The sequence below is a fragment of the Apteryx mantelli genome, chromosome 6 (genome assembly GCF_036417845.1).
Source record: "Apteryx mantelli isolate bAptMan1 chromosome 6, bAptMan1.hap1, whole genome shotgun sequence".
NCBI lineage: Eukaryota > Metazoa > Chordata > Aves > Apterygiformes > Apterygidae > Apteryx > Apteryx mantelli.
The window spans coordinates 9,110,528-9,137,554 of NC_089983.1; the positions used below are offsets into that span (position 1 = coordinate 9,110,528).

The following is a 27,027-nucleotide window of genomic DNA, read 5'->3' on the forward strand; positions in this document are numbered from 1 at the left end:
TACTGTTTCACTTGAACGCCTCCGACCGTCTCGCAGGCCTACGCATGACACTCGCAAGCTGAAGCCTGCACAAATGATCTATTTGACTGTTCACACACTCAGCCCTGGCCTCACATACTGGAGGATGCACAGGTAGCTCAACCTGAGATTTGGGGATCACAACCATGGAAAAAATAGATTTTCTTCTCCAGGCGAAAGCAGCAATCTCTCCCTTCCACTATTCTCTTCCTTTAACGAAGAGCATGGCTGTACAAAACAAGTTGTCAGAAGACCAGAGAGCATGCAAGTTGGAGTATTATTTTATTCCACTCTTACTCAATGGTACAGCATCCTGCTTTGAAAGGGGACCTCCAATTTGCCACAGGTAGCTGTATATAAGCTATCAACTATCCAGAGTAACTGATGTGTTATAAATCCATTCACTCCAAGATATACAGAGAAGGGACACAAAAAACTCAAACCTCAGCCTCTGCTTTCTTCAAGGTCAAGTGGGAATCACTCACCACATCAGAGATTGGATAGGAAACACCAACCAATAAATGAAGTCAATTAACATTTGCAGATCTTGATCAGTCTGGAAAGTCTAATAACTTTTGAGTTACAAGTGCACTATTATGTGTATGTTTAGTCTTTCCTGTAACTCTTTTTTCCCACTTCCCAAGCTTTTTTCTGGAGAAATAATGAGGTTCCTAATATTACAGATCTCAAATTTCTGCTATTTCAAATATTTTGTCTACACTCTAGATGGTCGGCCCAAAGCATTCTTGTAAACTGCACTGCAACGATGACTCCAAGTTTTCTTCTTTACAGTTTCCACAAAATGGAATTCTCCAAAAGAAGCATTATTAGGAATACCAGTCACAGAGACCAAACTACAACCTAGTCCCACTGTACTGAGATGTTTCCTGTCAGCCCCTCTCCTTTACCAGGCCCTGAAGAGTTCTGAGATGGACTGAAGTTGAGCTTAGCACAGAGCCCAGAGAAATGAGTTAAGGGAAAAACGCAGCCACGTTGCCCTGGGCTTTAAATGGACTATGATTAATCCTGCATTACACAGCTCAACAAGTGGAAGAAGAGCAGCGTTATAGCAGGAGTGGGCCTTAAAACTCATGCAAGAATTGCACAAGGCATGGTGTCAGAGAGTTAAGTTTTATGCCAATGTTAATCCACATCTGTACTATTAGAGTCAGGTTAAACATCAGGTCCCTAATCTTGTAACACCCATGGTTTCAGCTGCATCTGAAAGCAGGAAAGAAGCTATTTCTTTATCAGGAGATCTCACTGACCAGCGCATTTTTCACATTTTCTCCCATCTGCCACTGACCCCTGTTTCTGGGCAGCTGATCAATCAAGAAGAGAGGTGCTCGGGGAACAGATGCTGGAGAGACAGATGTCAAACGGTTTTCCAAATGCTCATGAATGTGCAGCCTATTTCCTGAAAAGAATAATGCTTTAAAATGCCAACTGACAGGTTTGCCAACAGTTTTTAATATTTCTAATGGCCTGATCATTTGAGGAGAAACTACAGAACTGACTCCACTCCCTTTTTCTTTTCATGACCCTGCTTCAACCATCCATATCTGCACCAATTGCTTTCTGTTCTGACATGATGTCCTACTACCACCAAAAAACAGTTTACAGGCTTTCTGGCAAGTAATATTTCACATTGTTAAAGTCTTTCCTTCCCACTGTACATCCATTAAGGATATAAAAGGACAACAGGAAACTGGAAAAGTATGCAATGCATGCAAGGTGATGGGACTTACTCAGCCCTCTCCAGACCAACCTCAGAATCCCATTCCCAGTGGTTCCAGCACCACAGTTTCATACACATACGGATATGCAAACAGGGAGCAGCTATCATAAGAATCAAAAAAAAAAAAAAAAGAGACTTTTCAAACCAGAAAGGACAAAATTAAGTGTCGATCTTCTAAAGATTTCTAATGCCATAAAAAACTAATGGTTAAACATCCATATTTTTATCATCCTAGTATCTTTTCTCATGGAAGAGTTCCCACTTTAGGGGGAAAACACCTCTCAAGATGAAAACAGTAGTTTCCTCTTTTTTGTATTCAGAAAGTAGACAGTCCTTATGGGAAAAATTAGAGTCCAGAAGATATCAAAAGCTAAGCCTACTCATTCCAAGTCATGCCTTCAAAATGGTGCTATAAAAAACAAGAAAACCTTGGCTGTGAAGAGAAATCAAAGGAATTGGAAGAGTTCAGATCCAATCAGAGGATTCTGCACAGGTAATGCCAGGTTTTCCTAAGCTTCTCAAAAGACAGCCAGCCTGGTGTCCCCAGTGCAGAGCACAGCACTAATGGTTTTCCAGTAGAGACTTTTTCAAAAACTGAACACTGATGAAGAGTTGAGTTCAGCTCAATTTCCTATCCATCTATATCCAAATTCCCAAAAAGCTCTCTCTCCCCATCATGAGCAAATTTCGGAAGCAACTGAGAACCAGAGGCTTACTGAAGAAACAGAGCCAAGATGCCCAAGTTCATCCCATACGTGCCCCAAAAATGTCTTCAGAAAGGAAGTCCTCCTTTCAGGATGCTTTTTATTCCGACTGTCCCTGGAAAGCAGTGGCCTTTTCATTTGGGACTGCACGCATACGCTTGTGTCCTTGGGAGTGCAGCCAGTTCTGCTTCCTCCATTAGGACTGCAGGAAGCACCACCTGACTGCTCGCCCGGATGCCACAGAGAAAGGACAAACAGAATTCCTCAGTCTGGCCCCGCTTCCAAAGTGCAAGAGTAAAGAGCGAGCAGCAACTTCAGTATTGAAGCTCTTTGTAGTAGATTCCCACTAACACCTGAACGGGAAAAAAGGTAAGAAAGGTCCTGGGTCTGCCTTAACCAGGCAGACAGAAAGGAGATATAAAAAGCTAGAGAGAGGAAGTATTAAAATACAAAGCCTGCAGGTGAGTGTTCAATAGTGTACCAGCCGAACCAACCCACAACGACTGCCAAGGCATGCGACTTCTTGGGTGTTGCCTTCACAGAGCTGCGGTGCAGGAGAAGACTGCTCATGGGCCCCAGGTAGCGTCAGGTCCGCTTCATTTGACTGCGCTGAACCAAACAGCAACCAACACCAACGTTTGCTCAATTATAGCATTAAATTAGCAGCAGTGAAAGTGTAATCGCTGGCACTAACCAACATGAGAATGCACCATTCTAGCACATGGAAGAGCTTCCCTCTTTGGGGAACACTCGGCTTTAGAAAAAGTCCCTTCGTGAGCTCTTACTGCAGCAGCTCACCACTTCTCTCCTTAGCCTTTTTGGAAACCACAAAGCGAGATGCAGCCTATCAAACTGCAGGAGTGGGATGATACAATTAAATTACTAATAGCACTGTAATGCAAATGTACCTGAACCATCCTTGCATGTCCAAGAACTGAATAAAAATAAAAACCCTTCCCATTATTCAAGCTCAGTCGCTTTCTAAAATGATCCACCTCTCCAAGAGCTTAAATAGGTTTAGCTAATTATGAACTTACTGGAAGAACCCTTATAGTATTTTATTACCTTACAGATAATTCTAATAAACATTTCCAATACCCAAGCACAGCAGAAGTCTCTGATTAAACTCTGGCTGCGTGCTCCGGGCACAAGCAAGCAGCAGCACTTCAGAGCAGGGCTCATCCCAAAGCATCCATGCTGCAGAGCATCCCTCTTACGTTTCAGGCTCCTGAATCTTTGCACTAAGGAATTTTATAGCCTCGATGCCCAAAGTCACTGTATATCGTAACCAGTCATACACAAAGCACGAGGATAAGTTACTTCCCTATACTCACAGATTCACTACTCGTCAAGAAAACAGCTCAGGCTCCAGTGACTTGCTTCCTGGGCAGAATAGTGTGTCATGACTACAGTTCACAACACAAAGTCTTCCAAGTTTTCCTCCTTTAATTATTTATTTTATCCTCTTCCACTATACCACTGCCTACACCTCCGTTTCTCTTTCTAGCGCAAAAGCTGAATGCTTGCTTATGAGGAATGAAAGGGGGGAAAAAAAGAAGAATTCCTCAGAGGAGCAATGAACACACAGAATTTTGGCAACAACATACTGCAGAAGTTAAAGGATGCTGTTACAGAAATTGCACTATAAATTATGCATTTTATAGCTTTAAAAACAGATGTTCTTTTCTTCTGCAGGCTAAAGAAATTAGATAGAAGATGGATGCAGGCTCTGAGACAGAGCTGTAACGACTTGCCAGTCTCGTCTGGTATTTTTACTCCCTATTAACAAGCATCTTCAGCACTACCGCAAGGAGCTTGATGCAGAAGTATGACATCCCAACCTTGCTTGGGGGTTGAAAGAGCACTGGCAACTCTGACGCGCTCTTTTAAAGACATCGCCACTATCGATTCCAGTCAGACTCTGCCTGGCAGAAAACAAACCATGGCTTCAGCATAACTGTCCCAATATTTGTGAATATGTGTTGTTTTAATACCATTAATAACCTGACCATACTTCAACATTCAACCATCTGCTTTTTTTCTTTTTAACTGCACAAAGGCTCACCTGCATAGAGACGCTCAGAATTTAGAAACCCCTAATTAATATTGAGCACCGAACCATAACAAACCAGAAGAATTTTTAATTACTGCAATTTAGAATTAAAAAAGAAAAAAAAAGATCAAAATTAATGCCCAGTTCTCCTTTCAACATGTAGTAAGTACCTCCCCACAACAATGCTGTTTGGGCGAACACCATAAACAGAAATTTAAGAAATTAAGAGGAGTATATATTGCATATTCTTCCCTTCTGCTTTAATTATCACTCGGCATTGCCCCGAAGCTATTAAGCTGCTATTACTGAAGATGACTAAAAATCAGAGAGGTGAGAGCATGAGAGGGCCTCCCCCTTTATCATGAATGCCATGTTTCTCGGGTATGTACGTGATGGCACAGTTTATTCAGGTTAGAACAAGGATGTGGTCATTTTAAATTACCAACTTTGTACTTACAGCATGTGCATAACCACACACATAAGCTAGCAAATTGACCTATACCACAGTGTGAAATTCTTCGGTGAGGTTAAGGGGAACTTAAAAGCTTTAAAAAACCCACCATAGCTGCAAAAGCTTTAGCTAAAACACCTACATACACTAATAGAAGTATAACAATAAAGACAGATATGATTGTAAACATTGTTTTGAAGAAGAAAAAAAGTGTGATGGTCCTTTGTGGGGGGGGGGGGGGGGGACACAGATCAAGACCTGTTCCCTGAAGCTATATAAGACAAAAAAACCCTTCTACCAGTAACTCAGAGTTCACTAGAAAATATTGCCAAATGTTGCCTGCTTTCCTTGACCAATATTATTATGAAGGGAGAGCATGATTATTGGGAAAGGAGCAGGAAAATTCATAGCTGTTTCAGAAATGCTACTGTCCTCCACGGGCATGAACTTTTTTTTTAAAAGAAATATGGTGCATATTCCATATATCTATAGACTATAAATAAGGGAATATTAGAAAACTTATGAAGGCATCTTCTGGAATGCAAATCCAACTTCACTTTCAGAAACATAACCTTTCTACTCTGCTAATAGTGTTAATGCTCTGTTCTCCAAGCTTAGTCTGGGAATTCAAGCTATTAAATTCCAAAAGCCTGCACCTCCTTTGTGTGTGTATATATAAACAGTCACGTAAATAATGCTGTGACTGCAACTACAACACATATATGATGCTGTATTTAGGCTTGAGGCTTCTAAACACAGGAGTCAAAGGTCTTCTCAGATATGTTTCTCTAGTATCCTCCCCTACACATTCTTCAGCCCCTCTAAAATGAGGACTCTGAACTATCAACGCCAAGAGTAAGAAAACACAAGGATGCAAAAAGGTTACAAAAGATTACCTAAAAATGTTCAAGCTAAACCAAAACGAAGCTTCATTCTTCCTGCAATTCATACATCTAAACACGAATATTGCAACTTAAATGCTCAAATGAGTTTCCTTGCATACCAAATTATCAGAATAGACACCGGCAGGAATAATTCATGAGAACGAGACTTCTGCCTCAATTGTTTTCCACTTCTGGAGGCAATCTTGTTCTTTTGACAGCTAAACTCCAACAAAGTCTGAAGTTATTTCTATTGCAGGTGCACCTCCCCCTCTCTTGTTAGGATCTGCAATTTGAGTAGAATGAAATCATGAAATACTGAAATTTTTCATGTTTGAAAAGGGTAAGTTGTCTGAAGCTTTCTATTATCTATAGTAAGACGTGGCAATCATTTGGAGGTCCTCTGAAAAACTCTTTGCTGAGTATCTGTTGAAATAGTTATTTAAGATACTCAATTAAACAGCCTGAGAGAGAACAAGCAGAACTGCTGGAGCGAGCAGGAGGAGGCCACTTGTACTATCTGTGCTTTACATGTCCTCCACTGTTTGTTCTGAAAAGGACAAAGTCCAACATCAGAACGATCAGCACAAGTTTGAAGGCCCCAAAAAACCAAAAAGCAATTTTTTTTCCTTTCTGTTTACCTGTTTTGTTCTCTTATAGATTTACTATTTCTATGAGAATAATCATTAAGTGTAGGTCTCAAGGATAATTAACAACGGAGAACAGATGAGAGTGGGACCTCAGCCAAAAGGGAGATCCTTAGGTCTGACTAGTTTGCACTTCCAAGCAGCTTCTGCCAGAGGGTTGCAAATCCGTTTTTTTCTTTTTCCTTTTTTTTTTTCATTTCTTTCTTTCTTCTTCCCTTAAGGAATACTGTCCTTGAGGCAAGGAAAGCTAACCAAACACTGGACTGCAAGAGTGTAGCCAGCAGGTCAAGGGAACAGGTAATTTCCCCTCCCTGGGACTTTGAGACTGCATTTGCAATACTGCGTCCCATTTTGGGCTCCCCAGTACAAGACGTATTGATAAGCTGCAGCAAGCCCAGCACAGAGCCGCTAAGATGGTTAAGAGTCTGGCAGAGGTTGAGGGATTTGGGTTTGTTCAGCCTGGAGAAGAGAAGGCCAACGGTGGGAACCTCATTGCTATTTACAGCTACCTAATGGGAAGCTAGAGAGAAGGTGAAGACAGACTCTTTTCAGAGGTGCACAGCGCTAAGACAAGAGGCAACAGACAAGCTGCAACAAGGGAATTCTGACCAGATAAGAAAAAAAAGTCCACACCGAGGGTAATGAAACATTGGAACAGGGGCCCAGAGAGTGGAATCAGTCCTCGGAGATTTTCAAACATTGACTGGACAAGGTCCGAGTAACCTGATCCAACTTTAATACTACTCCAGCTCTGAGCAGGTGACTAGATGACCTCCAGAAGTCCCTTGCAACCAAGATTTTTCTATGATTCTATGAAATTTTAGCAACAGACAGAAGATCCTCTCTTAGTCTTAGTGCCAAGCTCCCTTTGAAGTCCTATTACATGGAAAGGAAATACAAAATGACAACTATTAGACTAATGACAAATACTCACCACCATATTGTAGGCATCAGGAACTTCAGTTTCAAATTGAAACTTTCCACCTTGGTAATAGCCCTCATCTAGTAAAACAAACAAACAAAAACCACAATACAGATAGTTAAATAAGAGAAAAGAAACCGATGTCATGTAAAACAAAATACCTGTCATTAAGAAGCATTCAGTGAAAACCCCATGCAGTTATTTTAATCTTTGTAATCTACTTATACCATAATACTCTAATGTCATCTAGTAAAATTACACTTGAAAGCATATTCGTCATCCTATTTTTTTGTGACTACCCCTTTCTTTTTAAGATTATATGCCCAAATGTTCTTGTTTTTAGATGTTCTTCTATATTACCCTCTTCAACCAGATGAAAGCCAGTCTCTTCCCATTATTAATATCCCTTCCTAAAGGCCAACTCTGAAATCATTTGCCAACAATAACCATAGCAAGCAGTATGACATCTTCTGAGTCATCCCTGGAATACAATTCCAGCTAGTAAAATAAAGATGCCTTCTTTTGCTCTCTAAAGCATCTCTTAGGATAAATGAGAGTGAAAAATAAGAAAACCCACTCACATACTGAAAACAAAAGAAAGCTAGTTTTGTCTTTGCAACACACACCACTATTGCAATGAAGAGATCAGGTGGTCAAATAATTAGCACAGTATCAAGTTTTGTAGAAAGCATGTATAAAAATTCAATTCAAAATATGCTGCTTTTCACCTTATTCTCCCAAATGTTAGCTTTATCTATTACTGTGTAAATACTAAAGGTTATTCTTACATTCACCACACTTCACTTCCTCTAAAAAAAGTCATCACCTTCCAATTACCGGACTTCTTCCTATGGGCCCTAATTAGGGAGGAAGTGAGAAAAAAGCTAGACAGATGTCTCCATTTCTAGAGGAAACTAAACTCCTGAGCCAGGCTCACAGGCAGCACAGTAAGGGTCGAATCACTGTCAGAGACAGAACTAAAGTAGGAGGGTGCCCCATAGCTTTGAGACACCCCCGAAGGGGTAACTGCAGCTATCCAGGCACCTTACGCCCGTCACTCCACATCTAGCCAGATCAAGCAATATGGGAGACAGATGAAATCAGGCATAGATAAAAGGAAAGCAATACACATGGGGGGGGGGGTAGAAACAGCATTTCACAGATGAAACGATAGCTCTGAGCCGATCGTTGGCACGTAGAATCTAGATCTGGGGTGACATGACAGATTGTTTCACGGAGACCTCAGCTCAGGACCCTGCAGCAGCCCATGCAGTCAGTCACGTGCTGGGATTCACCCGGCACATGGTCTTCCACTTAGTTCACTGTTCTGCCCCTGCTGAGTCCAGAGTGCAATCCTTAAACGGCGTGTACACTTCTGCTCCCTTCACCTCGCAGTATTTATTACTGCTGGAAAAAGTACAGCGAAAGTAACAACAATAATCAAAGTTACAGAGCAGTTGTTGTTTAATAAAAGCTTCCATAACCAGTAGGAGAGAGGACTCGGAAAGGAAGAGAGTATTTGGTGCATCTCAGTGACAAGCAACGCAGAGGGTAACAGGGATGGGTCGTTCACTGTCTCTTCCAATACAAGAGCTTCAAAACATGAAAAGGAGGCAGTTCTTCATTCATGAAGGCAGCAGTAGAATTGCTGTCCACTGGGAGAATACACGGGAGAAAGTCTATGTTTGCCTTGTTCTTACACTGCCCTGCACATCCACTTAAGCCTCCTCCCAGCCCAGAGGGTGCTGTCTTCCCCCCATCCTCAAAAGCTTTGCAGCAGAGATTTGGTTAACTCACAGGAGCCAACAGTCCCAGAGTGACCCTGGAGAAACCGCCTTCCTGATCACAGTACCAGGTGAAACCAAGTTAGATGAACCTTTGATTGAATTCCCATGTTCATATGAACAAAATTCTGCCGCACAGTGGACATACGATACGTGCTACCACAACACCAACCCTTGGAAAGACATGGTTACACACTCTGCTTGCTAAATGCATGTTAAATCCTGTTCAGCCACATCTTCCCCAGACTCATGCTAACAATCACGTCATGAATAATACGGATGTCGGCGTGCAACAGCACGCTTCACGGTGTACTACAATAAAAGAGCAAGGTCGCTTCTCTGAGTGGCAATTATCCTAGATGATATATCAGTTAGGAAAACCTGCCTGCCTCTGTCAACTTCAGATTCAATACCGAATTATTCAAACTGCCAAATTCCAAAATATGAAGCTTGAAAATATCTAGTTGCGTTTAACCAGAGATTAAAACAGATAATAGTCAATCTGCAACTCTTGAGATTTCTGTGCTTGGAAGCCGAGATGCTCACAAGTGATGCGGAATGGGTCTGTCTGACGTAGCAACTATTGTGCCTTTTTCATTAAGAAAGGGACGCAGATAGGTACCCAGTCCACACTGAAGGGTTATGACTCCTGAGGAACACTCTTGTCCAAATTACTTCAAGTACTCTAGCTCTCTGGATCATATGGTATCAGCTATGGTGAAGACCTGAGGGTCAGGAACGCTCGTCACCCTTACGTGACAGTCTTAATATTATTTTTAAAACCCACATCACAAAAAAGGTTCTGTAAAGCAAACCATAGTTTAGAGAAACCTTAAAAATAGCAAATCAAGTTGTAGATTTTTTAAATAGTCTAGCTCATTCCAAAATGCACACACACACAGAAAAATCTCTAGCCCTCAATATACTTCATCAAAATCCTCTTTCAAGATAACGTCTTCTGCACCTGTCCCCTTCTCAGTCCCTATATGGATCTCACATGACCTATTTTCTCCTCCCAGCCAACACACCATATTCACCTGCTCAGCTTTCATTCCACACTACAATCTCACCACAAGCTTGTAGCTCATCCACACCACAACTGCAATAATCACAAGACTGCAGCCAACTCCTACTATCCTTCTCTTTGTGACCTCTCTCCAGCTGACCAACCCAAGAGAAGAGGGAATCACTCTGCTAAATAACACAAATGCTCAATTGTAGGAGGAAGCAAGCCAGTCGTGGCTGGTGCTGCCAAGATCAGACTCAAATGCACGCTAAGCCCAGTGTGCCACACCAAAAAAAAAATCTGTGCCCAAGGACCAGAGGAGACATTGGGAAACATGGTGTGGTTTGGTTTCTCCCAGGAGCTTCTGTGTGGACCACTGATAGAATCAGTGCATTGAGTATCAACATGAATTTTTGGCTCCAATAACAGCATAGACACAAAATATGAAAACAAAACATGGTTGGTTTTCTCCATCCCACACAGTAACACTTACAGCTGTCTCCACAATGAACTACTGATTTCTAGCACCTCACCCACCCAGATCTTTAGTCATCCTACGTACATGCATGAAACTGCAAGCCTTAGCCATTGCAAACCTCGCTTTAATAATCTGCCCAGCACACACTATTCAAATACATTCTCCATTTCCATTCCAAAGCAATTTTGGAGTATGTCTCATTGATCAAGCAGTTTTGTCAGGCAAAATACACTTTACCAGCAAGAAAGTGCACATGCACCAATTCTACAGAGAGGAGAAAAAAAAAAAAGGGCAGGTCAAAGCATTTACATTTGTCCCCCCCCCCCAAAGAACTGAGATAAAAAACAGTAAAGTAATCCTTTACTAAAGAAACAGATGTATAAAGGTGATTTATACCAACATCCTTTTGATGAAACTGCTCCCTGCCAAATCTGCAGAATGCACAACAAAGCAAGGCAGTAATGGTTTCAGAAAAGAACAATTACAGAAACGCTCTAATATTTCACCTGGGAGTTCAAACAGCCAAACCACCACCACGTTACCCTACAGGCGCAGCTAATTGTTTCAGTGGGCACGATACAACAGACAAGAAGCGCTGTAAAGGACTTCAGCGGTTCTTACAGTACAAGCCACGAACCTCAAAGCCTTCCATAAAGAAACTCCAAGGGAGGAGAGTTTGCCAAAGACCGTCAGCTTCCTGCCAGCCAAAGAGCAGGAGAAGAGTCCTGCTCCACACCTCTTTGCACCCCAAGACACCAGGAGCAGAGCCTCTGCAACACCCAGGACCGTTACAGTAAGCAAGCACGGACAGCAAGATCATTGCAACGTTGCTCAAGAGATGCACAGAAATAAAACCAGCTGAGCAGCTCTTCTTCACTAGTTCTGCGTGCATGGGCAGGAGTGGGGCGAGCTCAAGGCAGCCCCGCTTCTACCCAGCTCAGGTGGGAGCACAGTGCCCACAACCAGGAGGAAATCGGACATGGCAAGTTCAGCTGAAGGGGGTAGGACCAGCCTGGCCCTCTTCCTCTGCAAGAACTACCATGACAAAAAGAACACACCATCTCTTGCAGGAGTACTGAGATGAACTGGACACAGAGGGGTTAAATGATCCCCAGAGGCAGGACCAGGCAGTGAAAGAACACCCTTTGGTCAGCAAAAACATAGCTTAGATGTCCAGGCGTTTTATAACTGCATGCATTGCTTTATTTTTATCTTCTTTTATTCATTTTACTATGGTCTACATAAGGCTGAAAAATCACTGGAAGTCTTAGAGCACTTCAGAGTCTGTATCCCACCTGCAGGTATTTTTCATGCACTACACAATCAATTCCCCCCACCTCAAAGACAGATCAATACTCATCACTGTCTTGTATTATAACTTTTAACTCCTCATTTTATGTTTCTGGTTTACCTTGGCATCAATCAATGCTAATACTAACAAAAAAATGCATTGGATACCCTACTTTTTCTGTTACAAAATAAACTAGGACACATTTACCAAATAGAGGAGCAGCAAAGCATCCCTTCCCCCCCCCTTTTTACAATTCTCCCTGTATGTTTGTAAATTTTTCCTCTAAAGCAGCAGTCAAGCATGCAACTCATTACAAATCACTCAAATTTGCATTAAAAATTCGTATCCCTGGAGAGCCCCCGTACGCAGCCAGAAATCATGCAACGCATTAACAAGACTGTAAGCCTTCAAGATGAAGCCGCCTTACGACATAGCAAATAAAGTAACTCTGTTTTCCCACGTGGTTTTCTTTCCCTTTGTCCTGCAACAGTCGGACTGGGACGGGGATCCTCTATTTGTTGCTCACATCGAAGTGACTGACAAAAACTGAAGTTCTGGCAAAGTTAATAGTGAGGAAAGGGCTGTAAATAAAGCAGGCAACTGAAAGAACCTTAGAGCATAACTTCTGAAGTTGGTCACTGACAAGGGACTTGTGCAGGAAGGGAATAAGTGAGTGCCACTGCTCCAGTTTTCCTACTACTTAAATTTATGTCTTTAAGCTGTATTAACAGGGGAAGTATTCCTCCTCGCTTTGTCTCAAGTTTCACGTATTATTAACAACATTATTAACAATTCGGTATTTAACTCAGTTTGTGTTTGTAAGGTGTTTTGGTGGTTAAGAGTGCTGTGAAACTATTAAGTTCTATTACTTCCAATTTATCCCTTGAAATGGAAAGGCAAGATAATTAGGACAGGCCACAAAGGATGCGCTTTCGCTAGCGGCTCCTAGAATAAGCAGCGTTGAAATGCTCAGCCATGCTCACCGACATTTGTCATCTCATGGCATGCAAAACAGAAGAAAGCCTCTATTAACTCCCTGAAGAATGAGATGCAAAACTAATCACACGACCCCAGACTGCCCCAACTGCCTGCCAACTATAGGGAAACCACATTAACTTTGCACATTCCTCTAGTTTTCTTCATGTGCAAGCAACCTAAATCCACACGCTGCCCCCCACCAGTGATTACTACGTCCTACTCTCAGCATCCGATTTTGTACTCCCAATATCAGTGTAGCAGGCAGACTCCGCCTGCCTTCCAGGCAGCTCATTTTTCCTAGCTTTTGATCTAATACGCTACTGGTTACAAAATAAGAACAGAGGCAACTGTCCTGGTAAGGACATTTTTACAGGACAGGACAATTAGTTCAGACTACAGAAGGGGGAAGAAGCTCCAGGCAGCAGGGAAAGTCAGCAGCATCTGCCCCAGGAACATGCACATTTTAGTGCCACAATGGACAAACTAAGTTTTTCCTGTTTTCTAGTGTTGCAAAAAAACCTATCACATAACGGAATCTGAACTTCTCAGAGCACAAGTTTAAATAAAATTTATTATGTGAAATAAGCAGTCACCCTTGTCAAGATTTGCTACAAATGCATTTTCATTTGGCACTGCCTGTCATCAGAATAGTCTTGTGATATTAAATACAGAAACGTTATGGTGAGAAGCAGAGAACAAGGGAGCTGAAGCTTTACTCTACACACCCCGAAGGTATTTCTGCTTGACATGGATGGTAAAGTTCATTTCTCATTTAAGTTGTGAGAACCTAAAAAAAGGTGCTTTCATTGTCCTTTCAAGACCAGCCACATTCAACGTGACTGCATAAAACCAAGTCCCCAAGAACAGACTTTGCCTATAAAATCAGGTATGGACACTGACCACAAGTGCCATTTCTTGTGTTAAAAAGCAGATTCAGCTGGTACCTCCACAGTACCCTGACAGTCAGCTACTGTGAGAAACTGTCCTGGTGTAACACTCCTCATAAATTGTATTGACAGAATTAGTTCTAGTGTTAATCAGAATATGAAACAACTTAAAATATTATATCAAGATAACACCACAATTATCACACTATTACCAGCTTTGCCACAGAAGGATGCAATCTCTGTAATCGCAAGCGATCAAACTCCGCACCCTAAGAAGTGGGCCTACGAGAAGCTCCTCACTATGCAGACCATCAAACCTAGCCTATACACACTTACTACACGGGCCCCAACAGCGAGGACTGCAAGGTGGCATTTGATATTCCCTGGCAGCAGCAGCTGGGCTGGGCCCAACGCTTGCTCTGCAATTGGAGCTGCAGAGCTATTTGGAAAGCACTCCCTTAAGAGCCAGATGTACGAACTGAATTTTGAGAAGTAACTCGGCTGCTCAACATTAGAGACAATTCCAGGCAGAAGGAAAAACTGCCTCTTCCTCCTGAACATCGAGATTCACGTAACATTTAGACACTACAATAACAGTTGCCTCAAGCAACAATTTTTACCCATTTGAGCCAGAAAAATTCTGAGAACCACCTAGCTGCCTCTCTGCTATCCCAAAGAAAACTAAGATTTAGTACACTCTAGAGCAAAACCTTTTCAATAATAAAACTAGTCAGAAAGCTACCAAGATTTTCTTGTTATGTATTACATTCTGCCTTTAGAGAGCTGTGCTAAGCTGCAGCTGATCACAAGATTCTGTACCTGAATTATGCACAGCTGAAAATAGATGTTTACTTCGGTCAGACTGCAACTGCAGAGACTTCAGCTGTGCGGCTATATTTAGAGTAACAAAATGTTAATTAAGATCATCTCATTCCCAAGATCATTTGAGCAATGAAGCTAGCACAAAATCCATGCGCTGCAAGGCCTGTCTTCTGGCTGCAACACCTTGCTGAGCAGCAGTTAAGAGACAAAAAACTGATTATATATTAAGACACCTTGAAATTAATATAAAGAAGCTATCATTGCTTCACATTCGAGACATTCTTGACTTGCATCAGGATGACCTTGTAAAGTCAACTCATTTCCAAACTACAGTAAGTAGTATCATATAAACCAAGGAGCATATAACTGGTGCAATGACAGACTAGCACTCACCACATACGTGGGAATATATCTTCTATACAGAATAAGGTGTTAAAAGTTCCATATTTGCACTTTCATTTATTATTTTGATTATACCGAATAGGGCAGTCTAACTCTTTTTTCCATCAGAGAAAAATTACATGAACGGGCATCTTAACAAAGACCACCCAAGATTTCTACTGCCAAGGAAGTGCTAGTTGATCCTGGCTAATACGTAACAACAGTGACATCTAGTGCCCGTTTGGAATCAAGATACTGGATTATCAGAAACATTCCTGTATTCCTACACTTGCATCCCACAAGCATACGTCATTATTTGTACAGGTAAGACACCATGAGTGACACACTGCATCTCAGTTCTGCTGTCACTAAACATCTACAGAAAATGCAGACCTACAGAAATCAGTTGGCAGGGAAATACTGATCCCAGCACAGGCTAACACCCAACTTGAACGTTGTAAAATGTACCGCATAGGTAAACGCTCTCATTTAAATAGCTGCACAAAGCCTCAAAGATAAGACCCAGCAATAGGAGGTGTATCTGAAGTTTAAGTAGTTAATCTTCCATACAACTTCATCCACAAAACACACAACTTTTCATTCTAAAATGAACAGCCTTAATTATATGAGCAACAAGCTCTGTAATTTCAGATAGCTATTAAGAAACTCACCTGGAAATAATGAATTCTGGAAAAGCATTACTGAGTCTTCAACTTTTATTTAACAGCACGCCAGCAAGAGCTCCACAGTATACTTAAGTGGTATTAGCAGTAAAAGGCCTAATTTCCACATACTTCCAATATTCAAAGACTAAGAGGAAACTCCCACATGTTAAACATCTTCAGACATGCATATATTTGAAGTTTTATAGCAATGTTATATCTGTCATCTTTCTTTTCAACTCTACAGAATCAACCAATTGGTGGAAAAGAATAAATCCAAAACATAACAGGGCTGTAATACAGCAATTTCTCTAGACATTGTCCAAGATTCTTCTCAGCAATAAAACCATGAGGTTCAAAATTGGCTGAAAGAAAAAAATGTTTTCAACCAAAGTGAGCAAACAAGACCTGAACACTTCCTAAATCTGCTTAAATTTTAACCACTGTTTTCAGTGGAACTTGGTTCTCAAAATCCAGCCCAATTTCTCCACTGCTGCTACAGTCATTGCATTACACACCGTCTTCTTTTGACTATTGTCAAGAAAGTTTATTGGATTTTTGAGTAAAATCTTGGACTTAGGTTTGCTAAACACAAACACTCATAGAAACAAAACCAACATGTTTAGAAAGTTACCTGGGATTACAGTTAGCTGGAAGTAATGAAGCTTGTTTGGGTCAGGAAAATTCACTTTACATGTACCTGCAAAGAAAATAATAAGTCTGCATCAAACAATTGTATTTCCATTGTTAGGAAACCAAACATATCATCCTTCATACACTCCAAACTCGCTCCCCGATTAATCCTTACATTCCAGACAATTGATTTCCTATACTTTGTAAGTGCCTCTTCCCTACACAGGTACAGATCAGAGCTCCCTACGCCAAGTCACCTGCAGTAATGGCACTTCACTCCTTGAGCTGTGAGAATGAATAAGTATTTCCTTTCAGTATACCATGTTGTCTCAAAGACCTTAACATGCCAAAGGAGTTGGTCTTCTGCAGAAGCATCAGCTATATGTTAAGACAACAGCACGCAGAACCAGCATGGTCTCCTTAAAAGTTCTTAAATGGTAACATGTATATTTGATAACACATTGCAGCTTGTGAGGAGTTATGCCCCCAACCTATGCTAATAAAGGACTGTTTACACCTGTAAGGTGTAATGATATAAGTTTTACTGGAAACCTCATCCAAAAGCCAGTGAAGTCTCCGTTCAGCTGTTACATTGAACAAATTTCTTTATCAATCTAACTTAGTGTCACAGCTGGCCTAATTCATTACATCCAAGAATGAGTTTTGAAATCACATTAGGCTTTCAGATCCTTACACTGTCCCTTCAAAAAATTCTTAGAAAATAATTTAATAATAGTAAATTTTTCGGCTTTTGAACTAGAAGAAAAAGGAGAGGTCCATGTTTCACAGTTACATAGTTTTACTGTTTTTTAGAGTGAGTTTTGTTAAAGATGTCCTATTAAAAAAGGACTTAAGGAAAAAAAGAAGGCTAGCATTCTGTTTTGGCATCCTGCACCCTTTAATCCATCAGGCAATGCTTCTCCTTTTCAGGGCATCACAGTCAGCCAGGAATGACTTGAATCTGATGAACCGACTGCTCCAGAATCAGCTGCTGACAGTGCAGTTTCAGAGCAATTGCAGCTACTACGCTGTTTGCAAACTTGCGTAACCACGTGGCTGGAAAGCAAACAGACACCGCAGGCACACACGGCATTCCAGCTTGCCTGATGATAGGCACGCACAGCTACTACACGTTTCTACTCTACGCGATACCAAAGAGCTTCAACTCCCATATCTCCAAACATACTGAGTGCTCACCCTTTTCTACTACAGGGCTTCCAATAGTTAACTATTTTTTCCTTTGGTATCTTCCAAATGCAAGATAGAAAACTACCAGGGTAAGCTTTTTTCATGTGTGCTTTATTTATGTTCTATGTAAGCAACTACACACATTAACTAAGAGGGTGGAGCATCCTTACAAAGCAAACACTGCATTCTCACACTATATGAACTTAAGGAGAACAATTAGAAGAACAAGCGTGAAGAGATGTCAACCTCAGAGGCTGTCTGGGGGCTGTTACGAAACTCGTCAGTGGTTTCTGTACAACGTAACAGCCCTCTGCTTGCAACTGATGACGCAAACCCTTCTCACGCACAAAACCAGCCTTTCTCGATCACAGCAGAGTCAAGCTGGCACTAGAAGAGGTGAACATCCATGGATATGTTATGATCCATATTAGGCAGCCTTTAGCTTCTGAATCTGTCAAGCCGGCTGTACTTTTTGCCTTTGTCAAGATGAACAGCACTAGAGGTGCGGACCTTATCTGTGTGAAAAAGTACTACATAACTGAAGTTGTCCACAAACCCTAGTGAAGCGTTCGCATTTTAATAACTATAAACTCTGATGTACTTTTCTCTAGCATTCATTATCCTATAGAAAAGCCTATGCGATAAAATTTAACAAAAGCTAAAACTACTCAGTGTGAACTTTCTGTAGGATTGTCTTTAAGAAAGAAGAGGACGAATAAAGGAAGCGTTAAGTAATGCTTCTTCATGCCCTCCCTTTTTGAAGCTTCTGTTCAGTACTTTTTTTGCTCCTAATTCTTCCCATAAGGCCCTCTATACTGAAAAGCTTGATTTTTCTTGAGATCCAAGAGCTGACCTGGATTTAGAAGTGTTAGGAAAAAAAAAATATATATATATATATACACACACACACAAACTCTCAGACTGCTGCTCCTGCCTCTTCCCCTGCATGGGAAGCACCTTAGACTACTCTGAAATAAGAACATGCACCACGGGAAGCTATGCAGAGCAAGTGATGGGCTCTAAAGGTGCCTCTAAGCCTACTATGCAATAACTTGTTTTGCTTGCCCGTATGCCAAGTATGGACTACAAAATCGCACAGACACAAAATGATGCTGTCCTGGTCTACGCTTGAAGGCAAGGAGTGCTCAGCAACAACTCAGCTTTACTGTCAACACCCCCTCTTAGCAACAACTACAGAGCCCTAGGAACTTCATGCCCTTTTTATAAAAGACTTTGTTTTGCTGCCCATTACCGAACTAGTTTCTCTCTCAAGCTAAAGATCAAAATATATATTTATATATATAATTTGAATTTTAACTACTTATCCTCAGCTTTGGAAGCAATGAGTAATTTACCCTGTACTTTTAAAAACCTATTTTAAAGTACACATTAGTAGTGTCTGCTTGTAGCAAAAACATACATTACAGGTGAGATTCCAGGGCTAAAACCACACCATCTTGCTTTTTTTAGGAATACAGATTATGTTTTTTAGTATTTTCTATTATTAACCAGCATGTCAGATTACAGCTTGCGTGTGAAATGAAAGAACACTAGGTCAGTTTAATATGTTTCCTGAGAACTGAGCTATTCACTCTGCCCCTGGATCAGCATCTCCAGTCTTGGAAATGCAGAGAGAATGGAGGAGACACAGGAGCAAGGTAGCAAATGTGGTCTTTCATTCCCGGTAACTCTGGGGTATTTTAAGAGAAGGAACATCCCACGCGCCACCAGCTCCGTAATGTAACCAAGTGATCAGTACTGATTCCAAAGGACACTAATGAGGGTTCTCCCCTCTACGTCCTGAAAAGGGGGCAACAAAGAAAATCTGCTGAAGCCTACACTGGGCTGGCGGAATTTCGTATGGCTTTCCCTAAAGAAAAGAAAGTCATTAGCATTCATACTTCAGTCAAAACAATCAAATTCAGCAGTCCTTTTCTCCTTAAAATGCACGCCATTAAATACTATACTTACAAGGTAAATTAGCTTCAAGTTCTGCAACCTCTGTAGGGAGAAAAAAAAAAATACTGTTATTCATGCAAGCATAAAGCCATTCCTGAAGTCCAAATCGGCAGATCTTCTAATTTAAACTACCCTGTAAATCAAATTTCACTCTTAAAAATATAGTTAAGGAGCAGATAAGATTTACCTTGAAATTTCTCTTTAAGCCACACACTTTTCTACGCAGTGATTCATTACTAAAAATGCTCATCTGCCCTACAGACAATGCAAACATACCCAACTGATTAAAATGTTCAGCTCTGCCAAGCCTAAAGCACCAGGGCTTCTCATACACAGATCCCTGGCACTTCCAAAGGTGACCTTATCCAAACCCCCACAAAGCTTGTCTACATAAGGCACTTCAAACCCATAAGGCCAAAGCTCCACACTTAAGCAGACTGCACAGTGACAGGATGGCTTTAAGCAAGGATTTCTAAAGTGTTTGGGATGCTCCATCCTCTCCGTGCATAATGATTTCCTCCCGTTACACACAACGGTGAAAAGAACTGGTGCCACAGCTGCAGAGGAGGGTATAGGGACTGTAACCGAGCACAAGCAGCAACAGCCTGCAAAACACAAGAGCAGACAGCATCCAGAATCGGGGTGCCGAGCCAATGAGGAAAACAAGCCCAAGAGGTTCAGAGCCTGCACAAGCATCACCGCTGCCCAGCATCTAAACGCTCGTGCTTGTCCCCTGCCAGCCACAGAGGCTCCCTCAGTAGCACATACGATGCACTCGGAAACGGCTACCGAAACCCTGCCTCAACACTTCAGTTTGCACTGCTGCCTTCCGATTCCTACTCGGTCTCCTCTCTCGCGGCCTCCATCAGCTTTCCCTCTCCCACTGACCTGTTCTCTGCTCTCCTGTCCAAGGGCGCTGTCATACTTGACGTTACTCTGCCTGGAGAAATCAGCATTAAGAGCATCAAAGCAATACAGCAAGACAAACCCTTGCATCCAGCATCTGTCACAGCAACCTGCACTGGTCAGTGATAAAAAAAATTGCACCCATTGCATGAAGCTCCCAAAACCTCAACACTGCTGAGCAAACTCAAAACGTTAGTTTTTGCTCCTATACCTGTTGGATACTTCCCCTGGGGACATGATTATGCTATAGCTATGCATTCCTTTTTAATTTAAGTTTGTTTGTTAAATTTGTTATATTAAAAAAGAAAATAACCTGACTCAGTTGCACAGCTCATAGGAAGGCAAGTTTATTCCAAAGCCCTTCCTCTGCCGAACTACTTTCTCCAGATGACCCACTGTTGTTCTCCTCTTCTGTGTAGGCTATTGAAGTCTTACTTTCAGCTACCTGTGTTTTTGCAGAAGTATGAACTAGATACATGGAGATATCCCACCCTTTTACTTCTCAAATTCCAAGAAGCCTAATCAACTCTATTTTTGCATTTCACGTAGGAATCAAGTGAAAAAGTTAACTTTATGGTCTGCACATACACCTGCAGCCTGTTTATTTGGGCTAACAGTAGTGTATAAGAGATTCAAACACCAACCCCCAAAAATATACGCAAGAAGAAAATTACAATTCAGTTTAAGACATGGGGAGAGACTTCTTGGCAAAGAATCCAAATTGATCTGATGGCAGTTAAGAGCTAATTCCACCAAATTTTTCTTGCTTGGACCCTTACCAGGCTTGGCTGGTCTCTACAGAGAACAGGAAACTTATTTGACTCCCACCTGCCCCTTGCGTGCCACGGCACTAGTATCGCCACATCTGCAGCCTACTGCACCAAGCAAAAGTGCACCAAGGATCCCAGCAAAACAGAAGCATTGTGCTTTTTGCATTAAAAATTCACAACTGCACTCTCTAAAATTCCTCATGGCAGCGTTTGAGTAACTACAGCTGATTTAACCAAAGAGTTGGTTCCAAAAGATACACACTGCACTGGGGACATTAAAAAAATTTCAGAGAGTAGTCTTCCCAACACACACAAAAAAATGTAGTTTCAGCTATATACAAGGATTTAATTTTTTACTTTCACTCAAATCGCTCACAATTTACAATTTTCCCAAAGTATCTGTATGTAAGAAAGTAGAAAGGAGGAACACAGAATATTCAGAGCAGGTCAAATGCTTCTCCAACTACCAGTGCAGAGAGTAACCAACTCCTGTGGGTTATGGTCATGCACATCCACCACCAGAATATTCCCCCCCTCCCCTATCTCCAAATTCACCAGCCTCAAATATCTGGAGGAATTACCAACCCACACTGCAGCGCAGAGTTTAGGACCAGGCCCTTATTTTGGGGGCTGTTGACTCCTTTTCCTTATTGTTTCCTTTGTGCGTTGTTCAACTTAAGGAATCCTGCCTGCTTTTTGCTAATTCTGAGAAAAGGGCAGGCAAGGGAAAGGGAGAATCCCAAGAACCGAATCTGTTCGACGCCAGCAGCAGCCAGCCCGCAGCAGCTGCGCTGAGCCTCCGCCTCACCTCTGCCTCCTGCAGCCTTCAGTGCAAAGTTTGCTCATCACCATCGTTTCTTTGGGCTGCGAAAATTTCCCTGTAAAACATTCAAACTCTATCCTTACCTGCTCAATAACCTAAAATTTTAAATAACAGCAAGTCAGGAAATAGATGCTGTTATCACCTGCACCGTGTTAAAATTGGTGATTAACAATAACTAGCACATTTTGTGGGGCCAAAACCAGTGTTCACAAGTTTTTCAAATTCTATGTCTCTTTGGTAACAACAGTCTTGACACGATGTCAGTTTTGTATTTTGCTGCTTAAAAAAAGGAATGTTTTGACCATATAATTCAAACTTCATTAAGATTCTGATGTTTTACCTTATATATTGCCTACATAAAGCAATGCCCTTGTCAAAATACACTCTTCATAAGAGAATGCCTTTCATGCATTCCACCAATTTATTTGTATGACTTAACAGATTTGTAAATAAGCAGAATTTAGAAGCAACTATTATAGCTCAAATGCACTGAATTTCAGAGGGCTCCAAAAACCTCACTAAACTAAGAAACAAACTTAATCCCACAAATGTACTGACCTCCTCTTCCAGCCAGTAATAGTCACTATAGCAAAACAGTGAAGAAAATCCCAATTTAACCGCTTTACGCAACCAATACTTTATGGATAAGCAGTATGGGTGTTCTCTATCTGCAACAGCCACCTCACCATTCCTTAAGATGCTAAGACAGACAGCTGGATAATCCGGGTCGCAGGAAATACTGTGCAAAAGCACCGCAGAACTTGCGCTAGAAATCAATGCTTGATAACGCCGGTTCAGCGCTGGCCTAGCAGAGTTGCAGAAATACTGCGGAGCATCTGAATTCCCCTCCCAGGCAAGAGGGCTCATTGCCAAGGCAGAGCAAACGCCAGAGCCCTGCGAGGCCCAGCACCCACGCTGATAAGCTGTCTGTCCCAAGCAGGTCCAAAAGGCCACGGTGTAAGCGCAGACACGTGCCAGAGCTTCCGCAGGGGACAGGCTCGGATATAGCCGTTACAGATCCAAACTAGCTCCCAAACTGCTAGTTTGGTGCCCCTGAAGCCTTGTTAGATCTGCTGCAGAAGCAGACCCAAATGGCATATATATGTTTGCAGAGTGCTGCTCTTGACCTAATACACGCTCGCCTGAGCCAACAAACTCTGCCGGACCTGAGCTGGCTCCCAGCCACAGCGTGGATAATTTGCAACTCAGACAAAACAGCTATAGACAACCAAGAATCACGCTGCACGGCGTTTCCCGCATGCACCATTCCCGTAACAGCAAGGTAGAGTGCGTTAATAGTTTCAAATGCCATTCTAAACTACAGGAAGGGTAAGAATGCAGGGGTTAAACTTAAATGTACCACAGGCTTTGGAAAAGTGGAATGCAAACTGATGATGTTCCAGAAACAGCTTGGGAACCCTACAAACTGGGGGAAAAGCTACGCTAAACACAAACAGCCCAAGCTGTTTATAAGGGATTCCACCAACGACTAACTCTCCCCGCCCATGGCAATTCTCAGGCCAGAAATAGGAACGTACCCTCTTGACATGCATACAAGCGTATGGTGCACGACAGGCCCACGTGAATGTTACATTCAGCAATGCACAAACTACAACCACAAGTTGCTCTGCTCCTTCCCCTGCCCCCACCCCACCCCACCAAGCCAGAATACAGAAATGCTTTGTTTGCCGCGAAGAGCCAAGCCATACGCTTCCCACTGCCGTTTGCTTTTAAGCGCAGAAACTGAAAGCATCATCTCCCGAAATGAAACCAATGTTTTCTCATCCACAGCAATGATAGTTTTCTCTGGTTTCATCCAAAAGGTCCCCTCCCCTGTTTAATGTACACCTTAAGACTGTTTGAGATGAAGACACAGACCCTGAAATTCTGACAAAAATTCTATTTTTTAACTTTTAATTCTAGTAATACAGTGCTGTTTGCCTCCTAATTCTTACCCACCTATCTTCATAGCTTCTCATACTTAGCTCCTCTGAACCATACAACCATAGAGATTGGTATTAGAAGTCAAACAAGTTGCCTAATACTGCCGGTTATTTAATACATTAAGAGATCCAGATTTTCCTTCCACTTCAAATGCTTACTTTAAGCAGGATATCATCAAATCACGAGCTTCAGCTTCTGTGCATTATTAATTATGCTGCAAAGCTTATTATCCTGACATCAATAACTAGAACAAGCCACTGGGATTAGAAATATAGGAAAACAAACATTGGAATACATCATTTTACTTCCTACTCCAGGTATACTGCAAATCAGAGCTGAAGTCATACGCTGAGCCAGGCTTCCCTCTGCCAGTGAAGCCCTAGAAGTAGTCTTGGTGATGCTTTTTTGAATTCATTTCAAATCTCCTTGTAGCTTGCTGGCTTTGGTATGTCGATCACAGTTATGCTGCAAGTGTTTTATTGTAAACCACTAGTTTTCTCTTTAATAAATATTAATCACTCATTTATCAAGAAACTTTCCACTGCCACCTTCTGAAATAAGGGATTTTATTTATTTGGACTTAAAAGCATCATTATACAACATAATAATAAAAGTGTTTCCTTTTCAATACACAGAAGTCAATGCAGCACTAAAAAAAATCTCGTGTAATCTCAGTGCTAACAAATTAAGGAAGAATTTTTTTTAATCATCAAAAGAAAGGTGCCATCTTTTTCCTCTCCTCTTAATTTTCTCACTTACTATTGTGACAAGGGATATTACTGTACCCAAAGGTTTGAAAAAAGCCAATATATTGATTCCCTTCATTTTTATTTACACTGCCCATTTATTTGTGTTTTTATAATCAGTTTCACACTTCCTTTTTTCTCAGGTTTCTACAAAAGCACATCTGAAACATTCTCAGGTTTTAAAAATCTGGTTGTAAAGCCCACATACCATGAAGATAACTGATAAACTAGGCCTACAGAATTAAGGCCCTACTCTCCAACTGAGCCTATATTGAAAATCCAGCTAAAATAGAGATGCAAGAATGACTCACACTGAACTTCTAACAAAGTTGTGCTTTATTGGAGCCTCTCTTCCCTGCTGGAGAGGCAGCAGAGCCTCTTCGAGCACATGATTTCTGTCCCTCCTCCCCACATCAGTATTTGCTTTTTACCTTCTCCAACTGTGCATGTTTCCCGTTTAATTTGTCTTGATGCACGTTAGTCACCACTTGGTCTCCTTCCAGTCCACCCCTCCTTGATTATAAAGCCTCTCTCCAAGAACTGGCAGCCTGAATTACTAGTCCTTGCCCGCTCTCATCCCTCGGATGCTTCTGCCCTTAGTGATTTCAGAGAGCTGCTTCTGTGATGTCCTAGGGTTTCAAATCAGAGCCGGCACTGTGCGCTCCTCTCCCCAGGCAGGCAGGCCCTGCTCACCTCCCAGCTGTGCTGCAGGATTTGCTGAAGCAATCAGCGGGGGACAAGGCTGCTACCAAATCCTGTTTAGCAGTCTTGACTGTAACCCCCCTGAGGAAAAACAGCTGGAAGAGAACACCCAGCTATCTCAAAATTACTTCCCTTTATAAAAATTTAGGGATAGAAATCTTCTTTTTATACTGTGTCTACAAAATAACCAACAAAACCGTGCCCTAGGCCATGGTTGATATTAGAATTTATAACAGTACTGGACAAGTAAAGAATCGAAGGGACAGCTTAGGAAAACATGACAAAGGGCCCCAGTATTTTAGGAGTAACTTTTTCATAGAAGTGTGTGTGTGGGGGAAGCCTATTTTGCTTGCATCCATCACTGAATCCAAGGACAGCAGCTGATCACACTCTGCTGATAGCTCATGCACTTACAGTTTTGGCAAAAATATTTCAAATTGGGACTTGAAAATGTCTCCTCATTCATATGGTGCTAGTAGTTATAATCATACCTAGATTATCACTTTTCCCCCCAAATAAAGGCCACATCAGTTGGCAGACCTACAGAACTGATTTACATTTAGCTTTCAGAAGTCTGTGAGCACTGTCGACATTTATCAGTGGCTGGGGTCATGGTCATTCATCCCCATAATCAAAATGGCATCAATTTATTTTCAAGTCTCTGCACAATACATTTGAGGACTGCAGGGCTATCAGCGTGCCAACACCTCCTCCAAACAGATCCTGCTATGCCTTTCTGGATTGGACTCTTTATAAGCACAACAGACTCTCTAATTCACAGTTGCCAGGACACTGACCTTTACCCTTCCACCCATTCTGCAACTGTGGTTTGTGTTTGAGACCTCTAGGCTAAACAAACATCGTTCACAGTTTCCACTTACAGCTGCTCTTACAGGCTCCCCCCAGCCTTGTTTTGGGTGTAATACAACAGCCTGAAGTTAAGCATACAACAGGCCACCACAGTTCTGTGCAATAAAACAGTAGAAGACGTGCACTGCTTCAGATGCAATAGGAGCCTCAGCACGTGCCTGTCTTTCACAGGTAGCTCTTCACTCCCTCTCAAACTCATTCCTGTAGATCTAGGCAGAATGACTTTAAAACTATCAATAGCAGAAGTCCCCCTTCACTCAGGCTCTCAGCATTGCAGACGCTGCTTCAGCTGCCCAAGTATGAACAGCTGGAGCAAGTTCTACAAACTTTTGTCATTAACCAATCGACCAGTTTTGGAATTGGTCTACATCTTGTAAAAAGTATGGCTTAAAAGATGATTTTCCCCAAGTCTTTTTGGATATAGCTACTTGATTTTCCCCTTGCTTTCAGTGTCGTTATACTGAAGTGACCTACTTCTGCTGTCAGTCCCCAATTTGGTCCAGAAAATCATTCTAAACAGACTGACGGCTGCACCAACAGCTCTCTTTGGAGAGCCGCGTGATACAATTTTCACACAGTGAGACCTGACATAACGTTCACATTTGTTGGACGGATGCTTGCAGTGACCTGCTTTGAACGCTTGTCAGCTTGGGACTCAACTCGTTCCATGCTTAGTCTGCTGCAGTTTGCTAATGCCGGTAATAGCAATAACAATGTCAGTACTAATTTTCTATAGCTTACCTCTGCAGGGGGAGAAGGACTGCAAATAAGGTTTTACTCCTA

At 41.8% G+C, this 27,027-nt stretch overlaps 1 protein-coding gene across 3 annotated transcripts in view; it reads right to left on the reverse strand.

Moving 5' to 3' along the window:
• The window catches only part of UBE2F (ubiquitin conjugating enzyme E2 F (putative)), an 85,533-nt gene that overhangs the window by 54,305 nt on the left and 4,201 nt on the right, over positions 1 to 27,027 (reverse strand). For all 3 annotated transcript variants that reach the window (XM_067298722.1, XM_067298720.1, XM_067298719.1), the window contains exons 3-5: positions 19,496 to 19,525; positions 16,338 to 16,403; positions 7,427 to 7,494 (exon numbers count right to left, since the gene is read on the reverse strand). In XM_067298722.1, coding sequence (XP_067154823.1) covers positions 7,427 to 7,494; positions 16,338 to 16,403; positions 19,496 to 19,525 — 164 coding nt within the window. The remainder of the gene's footprint in view (positions 1 to 7,426; positions 7,495 to 16,337; positions 16,404 to 19,495; positions 19,526 to 27,027) is intronic.